This window comes from Schistocerca nitens, chromosome 6, assembly GCF_023898315.1.
Source record: "Schistocerca nitens isolate TAMUIC-IGC-003100 chromosome 6, iqSchNite1.1, whole genome shotgun sequence".
Taxonomy (NCBI): Eukaryota; Metazoa; Arthropoda; class Insecta; order Orthoptera; family Acrididae; genus Schistocerca; species Schistocerca nitens.
The window spans coordinates 574,554,875-574,576,484 of record NC_064619.1 but is presented as its reverse complement, the minus strand read 5'-3'; the positions used below and the strand labels follow the sequence as shown (position 1 = coordinate 574,576,484).

Sequence of the window (21,610 nt, the reverse complement as noted above, 5' to 3'; positions counted from 1 at the left end):
GGTGCTATCACATTCTCGTAAGTCACAACAAATTCTCACCTTTGATGATGTCTCCTCAAAGACAGTGATGTAATGAGTTATGTTTGCTACACAATCATCAGTCCATTAACATACCTGGTCTAATATTTCATAAGTGCACATTTCCTTTATTAAAGAGGGCTGAGGAAATAAACTGAATGAAAAGTGTCTAGAAATTAAAAACTGTTACATCAGCTGGGCCCAACAATTTATAACATTTTGGGACTGCTGAACAAAAAGCATGAGCAGAGCATTCCCAAATCAAGGTATCACAACACTGAAAATCATAAAGTCTACACAATTTTGGAGAGGAACTGACCCACATATTTCATCTTAGTCATAGACCATGGAGTTGAAAAATGCACAAACACTTATAAGAGCGCACAAATCAAAGATTGGTACAGAGTAATAGAAAAACCTCATGAAGTGACAAATTTTTTAAATAGTATTGTGAAGAAGTTGCACACCATGATTTGCCTTCGAGACATATAGCCTTCACAATGAATTACACAGCAGAAAGAATGATGATGATCCCCACAACAGGTCTTGAAGTCAGGAAGGCAATATAGAGATTGAAAATATAAGAGGTCAGCAGGCATAGATGAGATTTTGGTCTCTGTTCTGAAGATGCACACAGACAGCATACAAATTCCATTAACAAACATAACATATAATTATCTAATCAGTTCTTTTGTTTATGTATTTTTCCAAGGCACAACGGGCATGCCCAAGTTGTGCCCTTACTAATTAAATGAACAGGGAGAATACAGAAAACTGCAGGACAGTTTCACTACTGTCAGCATTCTAAAAAATAACTGGATCAATCATCAAAAACAGAGTAATGAGTTACATGAATAAAAACAACCTGTTTAATGAAGAACAATTGGGTTCCGCAGTGGCAGAAGTACAATATTAGCTATTACAGAGTTCACAAAAGTGGAATTTGAAGCTCTTGACAAGGATGACTATGGCACAGGTATATTCTCAGACCTGTCCAAGACTTTTGGCATTGCTGAACCTAAAATGCTACTAAATAAAGAAGAAGCACAAGGTGTAAGAATAACGGCAAATAAGTGGTTCTAGTCTTACCTGGAAAGCAGGACGTAAAAGGTAGAGATTGTTCATCTGCCTGTTGATGATAAAATTTTTAGTATAAAAATTATCAGATAAGAAATATATAAATGTAGGTGTGCCTCAGGTTAGTCTATTGCATCAGAATCTGTTCTTAATATGCATGGTGTAACTACATTCCCTTTACACAATTTGAGGACAGGTTCCTTACACCAAAACAAGAAAAAGAGTCTAGCTAACATGGGCTCTAAATACATCCCTTAAGAGCTATGAGCACTTGTTAACCTTCGATACTGTGAAACATTTCTTCTGCTGCAAGCTCTTTGATTTCCAAATTTTGGAGTAGGTAGCATGGACCAAAGCAAGAAAAAAATTGACCAGTAAATTTGGGCTTTAAAATGCTTACCTGAAGAGCTATGAGCACTTCTTCAATAGAAGGGACGTGTTTCACAGTAGTGAAGATGAGCAAGTGCGCATAGCTCTTAAAGTAAGCATTTTAGAGCCCTTGTCCACTGGACATTTTTTCTTGTTTTGGTGCATACTATCTCCCCTCAAAATATGAAAAGCAAAGAGCTTGCAGTAGAAGAGATGTATTTCACAGAATCAAAGACGAGCAAGTACTCACAGCTCTTAAGGCATCCATTTGAGAGCCTTTGTTTACTAGAATTTTTTTCTTGTTTTGGTGTTAAGTAACCTGTCCTCAAAAACTGTAAAGGGAATTTAGTTACACACTGTACAGCAATGACTTTCCAGAGAGCATATAACCTGGTGAAAAAGCTCTCTTTGCTGATGACAGCAACATCCTAGTCACTGATAAAAGACCAGAACTCCTAATAGAGGAGGCAAATGAAATCTCAAGTCATGTTTATTATTGAACAGTATGTAATCAATTAACAGTAACTGTAAAGAAAACAAACAACAACCCATGTCTTGTGGTGACTTACTATTCATACATACATTCAATTCTTAGCTGTTAAATTCTTTCCTGGGGATCAAAGGCAAAAAACATGGACACAATTACACAATTTTTAAACTGCAGAAAGGGTCATAAGAATAATAATTATAAGTAGCAGTCAGGCTCACTGCAAAGAACTATTCAAAAAACTGAATAATTTAAGGGTAAAGAAGACCACTCAAATGCCTGAGGCCCTACAGGGCATGTGTGCCTTTTGGTGTGTGTGTGTGTGTGTGTGTGTGTGTGTGTGTGTGCCATTCAGTTGTGTATGTCAGGGCAAACATTAGTAAGTATTTCACTAATACTTTTATACACAATCATGGGACAGGAGCCAGTTAGGACTCAACATTTAACAAGGGAAAATAAATCAAAAATTCAAAACAGCATTTTATATCAGAGAATAAAACTGTGTAATAAATTGCCCACGAAGACAAAAAACATTACTAAAATCCACATATTTAAAAAGACAGCTAAAATATAATTTAAAAAAGCACACACTTCACAATTAAAAATTGTCTGAATGACATAGAAAAGGGGTCACCGCAAAACGTAATTATGATGTTATGCTTTCACAAGCAAATATGCAGAGATCTACAGTGCACCAAAGTTAGTGTCCAGTCCCTAGCAAACTGAAATTGACGGTAACAAAGCATTACCTGAAATGCTTAACTCTGTTTTCAAATGTTCTTTTACATAGGAAAATCCATAAGCATTGCTCCTACCACTGAAATCGTTAAAACTGAACAAAGCTGCAGTGCCCAATGAAATCCTTAACAGGTTCTTTATTAAATCTGTGCTGAGTTAGCCCTTCTTCCAACTAAAAGTTATCACAGATCCCTAAAACAAAAAACCGTTCCCAGTAGTTCAAAGAAAGTACAGGTAACACCCATCTACAAGAAAGTTAGTATTGTAGAAGTGATCTACAAAACTACCTTCTAATATCCTTGACATTGATTTGCAGTAGCATCTTAAAACATATTCTGAGCTCAAACATAATGAGGCATCTTCAACAGAATGATCTCCTCCATGCCAACCAGCATGGATTCTGAAACATACAGAAAGCTTTGGATCGAGGCACTCAAGTTGATGCAGTATTTCTTGATTTTCAAAAAGCATTTGACTCGGTACCACACCAGTGCTTGTTGTCAAAAGTTCAGGCATATGGGGTATCAAGTGAACTATGTGACTGGATTGTAGACTTCTGGGTGGGCAGGACATAGTATGTTATCTTCGATGGAGAGTCATTGTCAGATGCAGAAGTAAATTAGGGTGTGTCCCAGGGAAGTGAGTTGGGACTCTTGCCGTTAATGTTGTACATTAATGACCTCGTGGACAATATTAATTGTAATTTTGGTCTTTTTGCAGATGATGCAGTTAACTATAATGAAGTACTGTTTGAAAGAAGCTGTACAAATATTCAGTCTGATCTTGACAAGATTTCAAAGCAGTGCAAAGACTGGCACCTTGCTTTAAATGTTCATAAACATAAAATTGTGCACTCCACAAAATGAAAATATGTGGTATCTTATGACTATAATATCAATGAGCCACAGCTGGAATCAGCCAACTAACACAAACACCTGAGTATAACACTTCGTAGGGATATGAAATGGAATGGTTGTGGGTAAAGCAGACGGTAGACTTCGGTTTATTGGTAGAGTATTGCGGAAGTGCAATCAGTCCACAAAGAAGATTGCTTACAAATTACTCATGTCATCCATTCTAGAATTCTGCTGAAGTGTGTGGGATCCATGCCAAATAAGACCAACAGGGGATATTGAATGTACACAGAGAAGAGCAGCAGAAATGGTTACATGTTTGTTCAACACGTGGGAGAATGTTACAGCAATGCTGAAGAAAGTACCGTATTTACTCGAATCTAAGCCGCACTTTTTTTCCGGTTTATGTAATCCATAAAGCCACCTGCGGCTTAGAATCGAGTGCAAAGTAAGCGGAAGTTCTGAAAAATGTTGGTAGATGCCGCCACAACTAACTTCTGTCGTCGAATATATGTAGCTCTATGCATGCATGCACAAAGATAAATACTGGCGCCAAAACCTCTGCGTCAGTAAATAAATTTAAAAAAAAGGTGGAAGACGAGCTTTTTTCTCCGCCCCGAGTTTCGACCACTGCATTTTCATACATTATCCAACGAAGTAAATACAAATTCCGTATTGTTCATCTTGGAATGTAGCAGCGTTGCAATGTACTACGAAAATCCGACTGGAAAGACAGTTTGGGATGTTTGTCAATATGGCCAACTCTGCATTCTGAATTTTTTCCCACCTGTGAGAAGAGATGGTTGCTACTAGGAACTTTTATGAATTATGAATCACCGGCAGTATTCTCTTCACCATAAGAATAATACGAATATAAACATTTTGCCATGTATTCTTTCGTGTTTGCTGCTATCTCATTTAAATCCTGTCTGCCTAATAAACTACGAAACTAGAGTGAGACAACAGCAAACGTGGAAGAATGTACGTATCATGTCATGTTTGTATTCGTCTTATTCTTATGCCTAATAGTGATACAGTCAGAAATGAAGCACGGCAATTGACTAGTTTTTTTTTAAATCTAAGATGACTCTAATTTCTGTGCTGAATTTAATTTACTAAAGAGGCGTCTGCAAAGATTTCCAAACGGAGAAAAATTTTCGCTAAACTCTCGTTCACATCTTCTATCATACGCAGTCTATTATTTGGTTCTTGTTGATCATTATCAAAGAAAGCAGCAGTGTAAGTAACAACAAATAGCAGTGTCTTGCCACTGTTTCGCTAATGAGACAATTTCTCTCTCTTTTTTTTTAATTGTAAGTGGCGGTAGCGCGCACAAAAGCAAGCCATGCCGCGAGCGGCGACAGGCCGTAAACACTCATTATCAGAATGCGACAAACAATGCATGACACAGTAAAGTAATGCATTTTCAGCTTTGAGTGACGTAAACACCTATAACAAAGAGAACGGCACTTATCAGATCAAAGAAAAATAAGCAATCAATTCAAACCAGACGAAGCACGTGAAAAAGGGAGGGTACCCGTATAAATACGGACGGAGCACCTGACGCATAGCAACGGCTACCTAGTAAAACTTAACTGCTAAGCTTACGACTCGAACCAAACTACTGTAGCTGTATCGTCATTCATTCGACCAAAACTGGGTGTCATATTACAATGGACCAACTTTGTTTCGATTTGGAGGTGCGGCCTAAATCTTTTCTCTCCCCTTGAATTTCGAGTCTCAAATTTCAGGTGCGGCTTGGAATCGGGAATTTTTTTTTCCTCGATTTCGAGTCTCATTTTTTCAGGTGCGGCTTAGATTCAAGTGCGGTTTAGATTCGAGTAAATACGGTAAACTGGCAGACTCTTGAAGATAGAGATAAACTCTCCTGAAAAAGTCTACTAACAAAGTCTCAAAAACATATTTTGAATGATGATTCTACAAATATACAACAACACCCTCTATATCACTCACATATGGATCGTGAGGACAAAAAAAAACATACACCATCCAAACAGGCCATGAAGGCCCTATGTTACTGACCGGCCCCCATGTCATCCTCAGCCCTTGGGTATCACCAGATGCAGCAATTATGGAGGGGCATGTGGACAGCACACTGCTCTCCCGGCCACTGTCAGTTTTTGTGATCAGCGCTGTTACTTCTCAATCAAGTAGCTCTTCAACTAGGCCTCACAAGGGCTGAGTGCACTCCTCTTGCCAGCAGCACTCGGCAGACCCGCATGGTGACCCATCCAAGTGCTAGCCAAGCCCAACAGTGCTTAACTACGGTGATGTGATGTAAACCAGTGTTACCACAGCAGCAAGGCCGTTGACATCATGAAGACCCCACACATGAATGGAATGGGAAAAAATGCTAATAACTGGTACAAAGGGATGCACTCTCTGCCATGCACTTCACAGTGGTTCACAGATTATGGATGTATATGTAGATACCGTGTGCAGTGGTGCAGTGCAAAATTATGTTTTATATTATAATATCCTTGGTGCAAATTATGTGTGATCAAAATGTCACTGTTTAATAGGAACAAACCAAATGAGGTAGTACAGCTGTTAAGACACTGTCCTCATATTCAGGAGGATTGAATTAGCTCTATCTGGCACCCCGATTTAGCTTTACCCAGATTTCCTAAATCATTTCAGGCAAACACCGGGATGGTTCCTGGAGCACAGCTACAGCCAACCACATGTCCTATCATCGTAACAACATACTTCCACATTCTATTTGTACACATATATTGACTCTTTTGACTCCTGAAGTTAATTACTGGCCAGCGTTTCTGTCCCATAATTTGTTAGTTTTCTTCATTGAAATTGCCATTTGGGTTATACAGGGTGTGTAAATAAAGTTTAAAGACTGGTCTCAGAACACAAAATTTATTGAATACTTTCATAGATCAGAATAAAATTCTTCAAAATAGGTGTCTTGAAAATGCACACACCACTCCCAACAAGATTTCCACTGCTAGTAAACTCCCTAGAATTCCTTAACTGGAATGCTGTTCAAAAACCTTGTCGAAGCCTTTTGGACCACTGTGATGCTATCAAACTGCTTCTGTTTCAGGTCTCTCTTCATCCAGGGAAACAAAAAGAAGTCACTGGGGGCGAGGTCGGGGCTATAGGGAGGCTGCGGCAGTGTTGCCACATTGAACTGGGTCAAAACTTACGTGACGGCGAAGCAGGTGTGAACGGTCCCATTGTCATGGTGGAGCACCCAGTCGTCTTTCTTCTCCAGGCGGACTCGATCCCTCAAACGGAGGACTACTCGAGTATAATACTGACCATTGACAGTCTGTCCGGCAGGCACAAACTCTTTGTGTATCATTCCTTTTGTGTCAAAGGAAACAATGAGCATGCTTTTCACACCTGACTTGCTCCTGTAGGCTTTCTTCATCTTTGGTGTAGCGGAGATGTGCCACTCCAAGCTTTGCCTCTTCAACTCTGGCTTGTATTCGAAGACCCAGGACTCATCACCAGTGACCACTCTGTCCCAAAAATTAGGCTCAGTTTGTAAACATTGAAGTATTTCCTGCAAAACAGCCAGGCGCTGCTCCCTCTGTTCACCAGAGAGCACTTTAAGAACAAGTTTTGCACACACTTTCCTCATCGTCAGATCTTCTGCCACTGACTGAAACACAGTTTAGTGATTCAAACCCACTTCATCTGCCATCATTCTGATGCTGAGACGTCTGTCACTGTTTAAAACTGGACACACTTTGGCCAGATTTTCACCAGTTTTACTCATAGAAGATCTTCCAGAGCATTCATTGTCCTCCAAGTCTTCACAGCCATCTTTGAATCTCTTGTGCCACATGAAAACCATGGCACATGACATGGCATATTCTTTATAGGCCCCTTGAATCATTTCCATACAGGTCTTGTTTAGTTTTACACAAAATTTTATCGAACACCACTGCTCCAAGAGACGCTGCATTTTGGCCGCTCCGATTTCTCAATGATGTTTCAAAACAAACACTCCCTGCACTCGCAATGTTTTCACTCCAGCATTTTGCCAGTGAATGCCAATGCTTGGCTCACTTAGCCAACACCCCCCCCCCCCCACCACCACCACCAGGCGCAGGTGATGACACCGGTCTTCACGTGCACTGCTACTCAGGAAAAAATCAGTTTTGAAACTTTATTTCCATAGCATGTATATCTAAGGTACATAATTTCAGACAATATTATATATGTCTCTTTTGCTACAAAGAGGGAACTGACTGGGTTCAGCCAAGGCACTAAGGCAGAGGCCCATAAGTTCACGCTTATGTCAGGCAGATTTCACAGGCATTATATGTGCTCAGATTCAGTGTTTGCCAATTAATGTAAAGTGAAAAACATTAGAGAACCATTAAACCTGTTTATTGGTCAGATATATCAGAAAAATTATTTTAGGAGGACATGTTAATTCTAAAGATTATCGTATGAACCATCTTCATATCTCCTTATCATCTATTGTAAAGGACTTCCATAGTACTTCAGAGCTGGGCTCAGAGTGATTGTCAAGGTCAATGGTTTCTGGTATGGCTTCATGCCTTTAGTTTTGTTTAGTGGCAATATGAAGATAGATGCCTATGGAAACATTTTGGAGAAATCATGCTTCCTAAAATGTGGCAATCATTTGGGTCTAGCCCCACCCAAATCAGCATGATAATGGTCTTTTTCATAAATGAAGCTTCATTGCATCATGGTTTGCAGAAAACAGAATGGATTTGATGGGCAATTTGGCAAAAAATCTCTCCTTGGAGCCATCAAACACATTTTGGATGGACTAGGGCATGGGTTACATGTCCAATCAATTAACTTAAAACAGCTATTCACTGGATGCTGCTTCTATTTTACTTATACCAAAACTGTTACAAGAATCACAGTTATGAACAGTCATAATGCTTAGCAAAATTTCCTGCTATTTTGAAGAGCTTTGTGAAGCTAATCTACCTTTCAACGCCTGTTGTTCTGCATTGCACTTCTGCTTGTGTTTTTCTTTGTTCCCCTGTCTCTTGAGACTTATTATACTGATTCTATTCTCCAATTCTTCAAGTACTAACGACTTTGCTGCTGAGTGCCCTTAAAAGGCAACCACAATCACTATACTGTTTAACAATAGCAGTTTTCTTTATTAGGAAAGGACAAGAGAGCACAGCTATGAAATGTCGGAAGTTCCATGATCCATTACACATACAGTAAATATTTCCACAACCTGATAAGCATTAGTAAACTAAATGTTTTAACAGTACCAACATCCATACTTAGAGACTCTGCTTACCTTTCAACATTCCTGCTTTGTATGGCTGCCATGAGTCAGCTGATTGCCCAAAAAAATTTCCAACACACAGAAGGAATTCAAAGGGTCCGTTTTTTTTATTTACAATTTCCACTCGTTTAAAGAGAGTTGTGAAATCTCCATCCACACTGCCACAAACTAAACTGTAAAAACAATTTGTATCATAGAAACAAAAAAGTAACACACACACAAACAAACACACACACACACACACACACACCAAAAGCCACTGGACAGTAATTTCAGATAGTATTCTATCACAATATCAACGATTTTGTGATTACATATTTACAAAAACTTAGTTGTGAGACTTTGACAGATGAATCATTCACAGGATAGGGGGAGGAGAACTTTAACTGTATGATATTGTTTATCGACTTGTGTGTGTCTACGAGGAAAGCATGAGAAATGAAGAAATGCATTGAAATTAGTGACAGAGAAAAATTCCAAATGGGATATGATAAATTTACTATTAAAAATATACAATCCTGAAGCTCTAACTATAAGATGAGAAGAGTGTAGTGTAACATGGCATTGTTTATCTGTGGCTATCTATGGGAGGAGGGTGAAATGAAATTAATGATACTAAAAGAGTCCAAATGAAAAACTGTTATGACATCAAAATATTCAACAAGGCATCCCTCACTACAAAATCTGATTAATAAGTAAGAGTTCTGGAGTTTAGAATGAACAAATAACTACAGTATGTAGTAGGGACTAGACAGGCGAGATCAGCATGTTAAATGGGAAGAGAAAATAACAAATTAAAATGAACAATAAAGAGGAAAATACTTGAAATTCTGAAGGTTGTATCTACAGTCAAACTTAAGAAAGTGGTGATACTTAACACTGATTAACACAAACTTAACAGGAGTCTGACAAACTTGTTTACATATACATATGGTGTAAAAGCATAATTTGGAATTTCAAATTGTGCAATATACAAAGGAAGCGACACCATTAAAAAGATATGCATATACACAACAGACAGTTTTTTTTTTTTTTTTTTTTTTTTTTTTTTTTTTTTTTTTCAAGTTCAGATTACTTTACTTCTATCCCGTGACTACACTAAGGCATTTAAAAAGAGGGAGAGTTGCAGTAATCATCACAATTGCAGTGCTCCCTCAATTACATGCTCCTCACACAGAGAGCTAAATCAAACCAGGCTGTAAATTAGGGTTCATTAGTGTCCCCTAATAAAAAAAAAAAAGCACTGACAGTGCTTCAGCAACCATAGTGGCACTGCAAATAATTAAAAAAAAAAAAAAAAAAAGCTGTACGGTACTTGTGTATCTCAAATGTGTGTGGGCTGTGATTCAAGGGTAACAGGGAATGAAAGAATAAGCCTTATCAAACTAAAAAATACGGATCTTCGGCATATACCAAAACCAAACAATAACCAAGCTAAAGACAGTCTGATCACAAGTGAATATCTCTTTGCACATCTGTGAAATCAAAATAATTTAGCAGTGCTAACTGGCATAAACCACAGCTGTTGTAACTGCCATCATGGCTGATCTCCGTATATTGGTATAACCACTCAGTTGGAAACCAGCAGTATTCTTAAAAGTCCTGGATGCTCCTGCAGTGTTGCAACACAAGAGTTACGTGACACTTGGGGCACCTGCATGTCAATATCCCTACCCTAGCATGTATAAGTACTGGCCACCCAGCTGACAAGAGGCATTAAACTGACGACCGCTGTGGAGCAAGTTATCGCCATGTAGCCCATAGAAGCAATGTTGTTCTACCATCTTCTGCTGGTGGAATCATCAATGTCTACCATTCTATGGGACTGCCTACTACACAGTCCAGTACCAACTCCAATGGGCCAAGGACAGCAAAATGAAAGCTGAAATTTTAAATTTAGCATTTGAGAAATCTTTCACGTGGGAGGATCGTACAAACATACCGCCGTTTGAGTCTCGTACAGATTCCCATATGGAAATAGTGATAGACAACCCTGGGGTTGTGAAGCAGCTGAATGGGTTGAAAGTATATAAATTGCCAGGTCCTGATGGGATACCAATTCGGTTTTACGGAGAGTACTCTACTGCATTGCCTCCTTATTTAGCTAGCATTTATTGCGAATCTCTTGCCCAACATAAATCCCGAGCGACTGGAAAAAACCGCAGGTGATGCCTGTACATAAGAAGGGTAGAAGGATGGATCCTCAAAATTACAGACCAATATCCTTAACATTGGTTTGTTGCAGGATTCTCGGACATATTCTCAGTTCAAATATAATGAATTTCCTTGAGGCAGAGAAGTTGCTGTCCATGCACCAGCACGGCTTTAGAAAGCATTTCTCCTGCGAAATGTAACTCGCACTTTTTTCACATGATATCTTGCGAACCATGGATGAAGGGTATCAGATGGATGCCATATTCCTTGACTTCCAGAAAGCATTTGACTTGGTGCCCCACTGCAGACTCCTAACTAAGGTACGAGCATATGGGATTGGTTCCCAAGTATTTGAGTGGCTCGAAGACTTATTAAGTAATAGAACCCAGTACGTTGTCCTCGATGGTGAGTGTACATCGGAGGTGAGGGTATCATCTGGAGTGCCCCAGGGAAGTGTGGTAGGTCCGCTGTTGTTGTCTATCTACATAAATGATCTTTTGGATAGGGTGGATAGCAATGTGCGGATGTTTGCTGATGATGCTGTGGTGTACGGGAAGGTGTCGTCGTTGAGTGACTGTAGGAGGATACAAGATGACTTGTACAGGATTTGTGATTGGTGTAAAGAATGGCAGCTAACTCTAAATATAGATAAATGTAAATTAATGCAGATGAATAGGAAAAACAATCAAAGAATCCTGTAATGTTTGAATACTCCATTACTAGTGTAGCGCTTGACACAGTCACGTCGATTAAATATTTGCGCGTAACATTGCAGAGCGATATGAAGTGGGACAAGCACGTAATGGCAGTTGTGGGGAAGGACGATAGTCGTCTTCGGTTCATTAGAAGAATTTTGGGACGATGTGGTTCATCTGTAAAGGAGACAGCTTGTTGTGTTGTTGTTGTCTTCAGTCCTGAGACTGGTTTGATGCAGCTCTCCATGCTACTCTATCCTGTGCAAGCTTCTTCATCTCCCAGCACCTACTGCAACCTACATCCTTCTGAATCTGCTTGGTGTATTCATCTCTTGGTCTCCCTCTATGATTTTTACCCTCCATGCTGCCCTCCAATACTAAATTGGTGATCCCTTGATGCCTCAGAACATGTCCTACCAATCGATCCCTTCTTCTAGTCAAGTTGTGCCACAAACTCCTCTTCTCCCCAATTCTATTCAATACCTCCTCATTAGTTATGTGATATACCCATCTAATCTTCAGCATTCTTCTGTAGCACCACATTTCAAAAGATTCTATTCTCTTCTTGTCTAAACTATTTATCGTCCATGTTTCACTTCCATACATGGCTACACTCCATACAAATACTTTCAGATACGATTTCCTGACACTTAAATCGATACTCGATGTTAACAAATTTCTCTTCTTCAGAAACGCTTTCCTTGCCATTGCCAGTCTACATTTTATATCCTCTCTACTTCGACCATCATCAGTTATTTTGCTCCCCAAATAGCAAAACTCCTTTACTACTTTAAGTGTCTCATTTCCTAGTCTAATTCCCTCAGCATCACCCGACTTAATTCGACTGCATTCCATTATCCTCGTTTTGCTTTTGTTGATGTTCGTCTTATACTCTCCTTTCAAGACACTGTCCATTCCGTTCAACTGCTCTTCCAAGTCCTTTGCTGTCTCTGACAGAATTACAATGTCATCGGCGAATCTCAAAGTTTTTATTTCTTCTCCATGGATCTTAATACCTACTCCAAATTTTTCTTTTGTTTCCTTCATTGCTTGCTCAGACAAGCAGAAGCTAAACGATGTCAAAGTTAGCGTAAGGAGGGCTATGCGTGAAGCGTTCAGTGAATTCGAAAGTAAAATTCTATGTACCGACTTGACAGAAAATCCTAGGAAGTTCTGGTCTTACATTAAATCAGTAAGTGGCTCGAAACAGCATATCCAGACACTCCGGGATGATGATGGCATTGAAACAGAGGATGACACGCATAAAGCTGAAATACTAAACACCTTTTTCCAAAGCTGTTTCACAGAGGAAGACCGCACTGCAGTTCCTTCTCTAAATCCTCGCACAAACGAAAAAATGGCTGACATCGAAATAAGTGTCCAAGGAATAGAAAAGCAACTGGAATCACTCAACAGAGGAAAGTCCACTGGACCTGACGGGATACCAATTCGATTCTACACAGAGTACGCGAAAGAACTTGCCCCCCTTCTAACAGCCATGTACCGCAAGTCTCTAGAGGAACGGAGGGTTCCAAATGATTGGAAAAGATCACAGGTAGTCCCAGTCTTCAAGAAGGGTCGTCGAGCAGATGCGCAAAACTATAGACCTATATCTCTGACGTCGATCTGTTGTAGAATTTTAGAACATGTTTTTTGCTCGGGTATCATGTCGTTTTTGGAAACCCAGAATCTACTATGTAGGAATCAACATGGATTCCGGAAACAGCCATTGTGTGAGACCCAACTCGCTTTATTTGTTCATGAGACCCAGAAAATATTAGATACGGGCTCCCAGGTAGATGCTATTTTTCTTGACTTCCGGAAGGCGTTCGATACAGTTCCGCACTGTCGCCTGATAAACAAAGTAAGAGCCTACGGAATATCAGACCAGCTGTGTGGCTGGATTGAAGAGTTTTTAGCAAACAGAACACAGCATGTTGTTCTCAATGGAGAGACGTCTACAGACGTTAAAGTAACCTCTGGCGTGCCACAGGGGAGTGTTATGGGACCATTGCTTTTCACAATATATATAAATGACCTAGTAGATAGTGTCGGAAGTTCCATGCGGCTTTTCGTGGATGATGCTGTAGTATACAGAGAAGTTGCAGCATTAGAAAATTGTAGCGAAATGCAGGAAGATCTGCAGCGGATAGGCACTTGGTGCAGGGAGTGGCAACTGTCCCTTAACATAGACAAATGTAACGTATTGCGAATACATAGAAAGAAGGATCCTTTATTGTATGATTATATGATAGTGGAACAAACACTGGTAGCAGTTACTTCTGTAAAATATCTGGGAGTATGCGTGCGGAACGATTTGAAGTGGAATGATCATATAAAATTAATTGTTGGTAAGGCGGGTACCAGGTTGAGATTCATTGGGAGAGTGCTTAGAAAATGTAGTCCATCAACAAAGGAGGAGGCTTACAAAACACTCGTTCGACCTATACTTGAGTATTGCTCATCAGTGTGGGATCCGTACCAGATCGGGTTGACGGAGGAGGTAGAGAAGATCCAAAGAAGAGCGGCGCGTTTCGTCACAGGGTTATTTGGTAACTGTGATAGCGTTACGGAGATGTTTAATAAACTCAAGTGGCAGACTCTGCAAGAGAGGCGCTCTGCATCACGGTGTAGCTTGCTCGCCAGGTTTCGAGAGGGTGCGTTTCTGGATGAGGTATCGAATATATTGCTTCCCCCTACTTATACCTCCCGAGGAGATCACGAATGTAAAATTAGAGAGATTAGAGCGCGCACGGAGGCTTTCAGACAGTCGTTCTTCCCGCGAACCATACGCGACTGGAACAGGAAAGGCAGGTAATGACAGTGGCACGTAAAGTGCCCTCCGCCATACACCGTTGGGTGGCTTGTGGAGTATAAATGTAGATGTAGATACAGATTGAATAACATTGGGGATAGGCTACAACCCTGTCTCACTCCCTTCCCAACCACTGCTTCCCTTTCATGCCCCTCAACTCTTATAACTGCCATTTGGTTTCTATACACATTGTAAATAGCATTTCGCTCCCTGTATTTTACCCCTGCCACCTTCAGAATTTGAAAGAGTGTATTCCAGTCAATATTGTCAAAAGCTTTCTCTAAGTCTACAAATGCTAGAAACGTAGGTTTCCCTTTCCTTAATCTAGCTTCCAAGATAAGTCGTAGGGTCAGTATTGTCTAACGTGTTCCAATATTTCTACGGAATCCAAACTGATCTTCCCCGAGGTCGGCTTCTACTAGTTTTTCCATTCATCTGTAAAGAATTCTCGTTAGTATTTTGCAGCCGTGACTTATTAAACTGATAGTTCGATAATTTTCACATATGTCAACACCTGCTTTCTTTGGGATTGGAATTATTATATTCTTCTTGAAGTCTGAGGGTATTTCGCCTGTCTCATACATCTTGCTCATCAGATGGTAGAGTTTTGTTAGGACTTGCTCTCCCAAGGCCGTCAGTAGTTCTAATGGAATGTTATCTACTCCCGGGGCCTTGTTTCGACTCAGGTCTTTCAGTGCTCTGTCAAACTCTTCACGCAGTATCGTATCTCCCATTTCATCTTCATCTTCTTCCATTTCCATAATATTGTCCTCAAGTACATCACCCTTGTATAGACCCTCTATATACTCCTTCCACCTTTCTGCTTTCCCTTCTTTGCTTAGAAATGGGTTTCCATCTGAGCTTTTGATATTCATACAAGTGGTTTACTTTTCTCCAAAGGTCTCTTTAATTTTCCTGTATGCAGTATCTATCTTACCCCTAGTGAGATAAGCCTCTACATCCTTACATTTGTCCTCTAGCCATCCCTGCTTAGCCATTTTGCACTTCCTGTCGATCTCATTTTTGAAGCGTTTGTATTCTTTTTTGCCTGCTTCATTTACTGCATTTTTATGTTTTCTCCTTTCATCAATTAAATTTAATATTTCTTCTGTTACCCAAGGATTTCTATTAGCCCTCGTCTTTTTACCTACTTGATCGTCTGCTGCCTTCACTACTTCATCCCTCAGAGCTACCCATTCTTCTTCTACTGTATTTCTTTCCCCCATTACTGTCAATTGTTCCCTTATGCTCTCCTTGAAACTCTGTACAGCCTCTTGTTCTTTCAGTTTATCCAGGTTTCATCTCTTTAAATTCCCACCTTTTTGCAGTTTCTTCAGTTTTAATCTACAGTTCATAACCAAGAGATTGTGGTCAGAGTCCACATCTGCCCCTGGAAATGTCTTACAATTTAAAACCTGGTTCCTAAATCTCTGTATTACCATTATATAATCTATCTGAAACCTTTTACTATCTCCAGGGTTCTTCCATGTATTCAACCTTCTTTTATGATTCTTGAACCAAGTGTTAGCTATGATTAAGTTGTGCTCTGTGCAAAATTCTACCAGGCGGCATCCTCTTTCATTTCTTCCCCCCAATCCATATTCACCTACTACGTTTCCTTCTCTCCCGTTTCCTACTACTGAATTCCAGTCACCCATGACTATTAAATTTTCATCTCCTTTCACTATCTGAATAATTACTTTTATTTCATCATACATTTCTTCAATTTCTTCGTCATCTGCAGAGCTAGTTGGCATATAAACTTGTACTACTGTGGTAGGCATTGGCTTCATGTCTATTTTGGCCACAATAATGCGTTTACTATGCTGTTTGTAGTAGCTTACCCGCACTCCTATTTTTTTTATTCATTATTAAACCTACTCCTGAATTACCCCTATTTGACTTTGTATTTATAACCCTGTATTCGCCTGACCAAAAGTCTTGTTCCTCCTGCCACCGAACTTCACTAATTCCCACTATATCTAACTTTAACCTATCCATTTCCCTTTTTAAATTTTCTAACCTACCTGCCCGATTAAGGGATCTGACATTCCACGCTCCGATCCGTAGAACGCCAGTTTTCTTTCTCCTGATAACGACGTCCTCCTGAGTAGTCCCCGCCCGGAGATCCGAATGGGGGACTATTTTACCTCCCAAATATTTTACCCAAGAGGACGCCATCATCATTAACCATACAGTAAAGCTACATGCCCTCGGGAAAAATTACGGCTGTAGTTTCCCGTTGCTTTCAACCGTTCGCAGTACCAGCACAGCAATGCCGTTTTGGTTAGTGTTACAAGGCCAGATCAGTTAATCATCCAGACTGTTGCCCCTGCAACCACTGAAAAGGCTGCTGCCCCTCTTCAGGAACCACATGTTTGTCTGGCCTCTCAACAGATACCCTTCCGTTGAGGTTGCACCTGCGGTACGGCTATCTGTATCACTGAGGCGCGCAAGCCTCCCCACCAACGGCAAGGTCCATGGTTCATGTAGCTTATAAAACACTAATACAACCTATTCTTGAGTACTGCTCGAGCATTTGGGATCCATATCAGGTCAGATTGAGGGAGGACATAGAAGCAATTCAGAGGCGAACTGCTAGATTTGTTATTGGTAGGTTTGATCATCATGCGAGTGTTACAGAAATGCTTCAGGAACTCGGGTGGGAGTCTCTAGAGGAAAGGAGGCCTTCTTTTCGTGAATTGCTACTGAGGAAATTTAAAGAACCAGCATTTGACGCTGACTGCAGTACAATTTTACTGCCACCAACTTACATTTCGCGGAAATACCACAAAGATAAGATAAGAGAGATTAGGGCTCGTACAGAGACATATAGGCAGTCATTTTTCCCTCGTTCTGTTTGGGAGTGGAACAGGGAGAGAAGATGCTAGCTGTCGTACGAGGTACCCTCCGCTAAGCACCGTATGGTGGATTGCGGAGTATGTATGTAGATGTAGGATTGGACCAAGGTCCTTACAGTCACCAACTCACTTGATGTTTACTATTGAGAGCCACAGCCATTCAAATGTTGGGAGCCAGGGTTTGCTCCCTGGATGACACTGCCCTCTCTGCAAGGTGCCGCCAGCCAAGCAGCAATATCATACGGCCACTGCTAGAAAGTAAGGGGCGACTGCATCACAGTGCCAGATACTCAGCATCAATTGTGCGGAGTACCTGACTAGCAAACACACACTGCTTCAAGCCACACTGCACTGCTTTACAAGCTGCAGCCAGGATACTGACAATGCATTGCCATCAGGAATCGCAGGTTCAAGCCCACTCCCATCGGCTGTACAAAGGCACTGGATCTTGGTGTATAGCAAAACTAAGAGATAACTAGTTCAAATCTGAGTGCGACTGGATTTGCATCTGCTTCCACTAAGAGACCGGAATCTGGGGTGACAGAGTGGAACCTTCAATGATGAATAGTCTTCTTCTCCTGCCCCCCCCCCCTCCCTGCCCCCAACCACCACACAATGGGGTCAACACTACCCAGCAGTGTCAATGCCATTACAATCTACTACTGGATAATGTTCAATACCACACTGCCCCAAACTGTGCATCGTGAAATGTCTGGATATTCTTTGGCATTTTGTCTTTTATATTTCCACTAGTATTTATTCCAGACTCACATTAGCAAAGAGCACAAACAAATGTAGAGTCTGGCAGCAATCCAAAGCAGATTCCAGGAGCAGAACTAACTCCTAAGTTAGATGGGTTGCCTGTAAGGCAACCTGCATCTACATGACTACTCTATACGTGTCTAACTGTTTGGCAGGGGGTTCATAAAACCATTTTCAGGTTATTTCTTGACAATTCCACTCTTGAGTAGCACAAGTGAAAAATGACACCAAGATCATTCTCTGATTTCTTTTATCTGAGGTAGAGTCCAATACATTGTAATCACTCATTAAACCACAGATTCCAGAAGGCAATCCAAGTGAGCAGTCACTCACATCCAAAGGTTAAGCCGCAAGCAGAGTACAGGTCACAGCAATGTCAACAATGGAGTGCAAAACAAAGATGGAGCACAGTGAGAATCAAACACATTGTGCTTGTAGCTGATTCAGCCCAGTCCATGGCACCATCAGTGTGGCACAGAGATCAGCTGAAGAACAACAAAGTCTTCTCAGCTGCGTTCAGATAGTCTGGGAACTAAAATCTGATGGGAGGCATCCTTTGCGTTATCTTCCACAAGCTCTGTGATCAGTTCCTTGTTTACATTAGCTGGCTGAAAACCTGCCTGTGTAGTACCCTCTTTGTTGTTGTAGTCTGTCTCCAGATCTAGCTCACATGTATGTCTCTTGCTTCTGCTGGGATACAAGACTGTCCACCAAGTGTTCAATAAACTGTTGTAACTGGTTCCAAGTGCGATAAATTAGCTTCAAGCCAGCAGATACCACAGGCCAGTCCACTTGTATGATTCCTGCCTGCTGAAGGAAGGTCTTTACAAGACGTGGTGAGCTTGTGCATTATTTTCTTGAAAGACTTAAGCACCATCATAATGTTGAAGGCAGCATTGGACAATAAGTTGTAGGATCCTGTCCTGATACTACAAAGCCCTCAAATTACGCTTGATAACAACGAGAGGCAACTGACATCCATACTCAGTTACAGGTCAAAACATGTTTGTTGAGCCTACAAGACTGCATGCCAGAGAAGTGTATTGGTAGCCAGCCAATCGACACCCTTCAACGATGAACATAAGATGGCAGACAAATCTTGGACTAATCAGTGAAGACCCACTGATCTAAGTTTCACTTCTGGTCTCTCTTACCCACCTCTTTGCACAGCAAGGCACTGGAGGTTTCGTACTGTTGTTTGTAATGTACACTTTCAGGCAAAATTGATTGAGAGGAGATGACTGTATACTGTTTGAATTCACACAGCCATCCCAGTTGTCTCAAGGGGAAAAAAAGGGAGGAAGGGGAGGGGGGGGGGCTGTGGACAATCACTAAGAGGCTGATCTTCAATGTTTTATGCCTCACAGTAGTAGGTGAATATTCAAATGATGTCACTGTTGTATGCCAATTCGGCGGAATCTTCCTATGCTGGTAATACTTTTTGTGAAAAGTGACACGGTGCATACAGCCTAAGTTTAAAAGGATTCTTTGAGACATTTTGACAGGCTGAATAGCACACACAAATGACACTGCCATGTTCACAATTTGGGGATATAGTGCACATTACTGAAGAGTAATGAGCATGTAGTTTTACTTTCACCTCATTTACACAGGTGACAGCCCAATTTTGCTGTTTCAAGTTTTGTGACCTGTTGGGAAATGGATAGCATGATGTCATGTCACGTTGTCACTGCTATTATAGACATTTTAATTTGCCAAACATGACTTACTGAGAATCTCAATGTTGACAGAATGACAGAAAATGGCTGAGCTGGTGTTCATATAAAGTTAATTTGTGGGAGGGTGGGGAGACTAAACTCAAAATGTTAAAATGTTTTTCAGCTACAGTTGATCTGTGTCTCACACTAAACTCATACAGTGGTGTTGTGTCACACAAGTATATAATGGAACTATTTATCAGAAATGTAAAAGACTGCTAAGAGAATGTTAAATGTTAAGAGCAAAAGGAGACCAATAGAGAAGAGGGGGAAAGAGTTGTCACTGTTCTGATATTTCTTACATCCTGTTCAACATAGACAGTTGGCAATTATGTGTGGGAGGGGGGGGGGGGGGAGTTAGATCTCCATATGCTTAACCAAGAACAGCCTATACACTCTCAGTCATTTGTAATATTGTCTTAAGAAATCAACTTTGAGTGTTGATGGGTAAGGCAAGACGAAAGCACTTACTGGAAGCACAAACACACTGAAGAGGCAAAGAAACTGGTACACCTGCCCAATATCATGAAGGTGCCCTGTGACCACGCAGTAGTGCCGCAACACGACGTGGTACGGATTCAACTAATGTCTGAAGTAGTGCTGGAGGGAATTGACAACATAAATCCTACAGTGCTGTCCGTAAATCCATAAGAGTACGAGCAGGTGGAGATCTCTTCTGAACAGCATGTTGCAAGGTACCCTAGATATGGTCACTAATGTTCATATTCAGGGAGATTGGTGGCCAGCAGGAGTGTTTTAACTCAGCAGAGTGTTCCTGGAGCCAGTCTGTAGCAATTCCAGACCTGTGCGGCATCGCTGCAGGCAGTAGCGGTACACACTTTGCAACATTAAACAGAAAGGTAGAGATGGAGATAGCAGCCAGTGTACCCAAACTGCAAAGTGGGCATCTACACACTTGAAGAAGCTTAAAGGCATAGAAAAAAAAAAACAAATTTCATTTAACAAAACTGCAATTATTTTGTCTGAGAATTCAGGGGATCTTCAACCAGACACTTCAATGGCTAGTGGTCGCCTCTGATAATGTTGTGGAAGATGCACAATATTTCAGCAAGACACCTAATCATCATCTCCAGATGCTCCTGAAGATAACGAGCAGCTTCCACAACATTATCCGTTGCGTCGCCTGTGAACCAATGAAGCAGTTACCACGTCAGTAAAGTCTCAGACAGCATATCTGACACTGCAATACTTGAAGCCTGTCAGAAAGAACGAACGTTCAAATACATTACACATAAAAAATACTTACATTTTTATCTTCTCAGTCATGATTCGATAACTTTAGGGTCAGTAGACCAGTTAAAATTACTGAAATAATTCGAAACAATGTGCTTCTCTATAGAAAGACATTCTAACATCACTAGTAAGTAAGATAACGCAAACGCCCGTCTGCCTTTTGGTTGACGCTAATCTGTTTACCAACAAACACAATGCCCTTAACGATATAACTATCGATAGGTAACTAAATCAATCGAGAGTTTGGGGGGGAAATCGCATAAGGCCAATCCGCTGTCACTAATTTAATTACAATTTCAAAATTGCTACAGTATTTTGATTGTCTGCACAGTCACACTGGCGAATAGTGCAGCTCTAGCAATGATTATGCTTTATGCTTTTTCAACTCTCGTATTTGTACGTGGCTGCGAGTCTTCGCTTCGTTGTCGCAAATTTTAGGTTGGCACGTAAGTTCGTAGCGTTTTTTTTTTTTTTTTTTTTGCGTGTTGGTTTCTGGGATAAAGACCAATCTATGTTCCAGGCGTTATGGGTTTATT

At 40.7% G+C, this 21,610-nt stretch overlaps 1 protein-coding gene across 1 annotated transcript in view; it reads right to left on the bottom strand.

The window, feature by feature from the left end:
- LOC126262854 (CWF19-like protein 1) overlaps nt 1-21,328 on the bottom strand; it is a 167,945-nt gene extending 146,617 nt beyond the window's left edge. Inside the window, exons 1-2 of the mRNA XM_049959721.1 lie at nt 21,088-21,328; nt 8,828-8,988 (exon numbers count right to left, since the gene is read on the bottom strand). Coding sequence (XP_049815678.1) covers nt 8,828-8,988; nt 21,088-21,107 — 181 coding nt within the window. The 5' untranslated portion in view covers nt 21,108-21,328. The remainder of the gene's footprint in view (nt 1-8,827; nt 8,989-21,087) is intronic.
- Between the last annotated feature and the right edge of the window lie 282 nt (nt 21,329-21,610).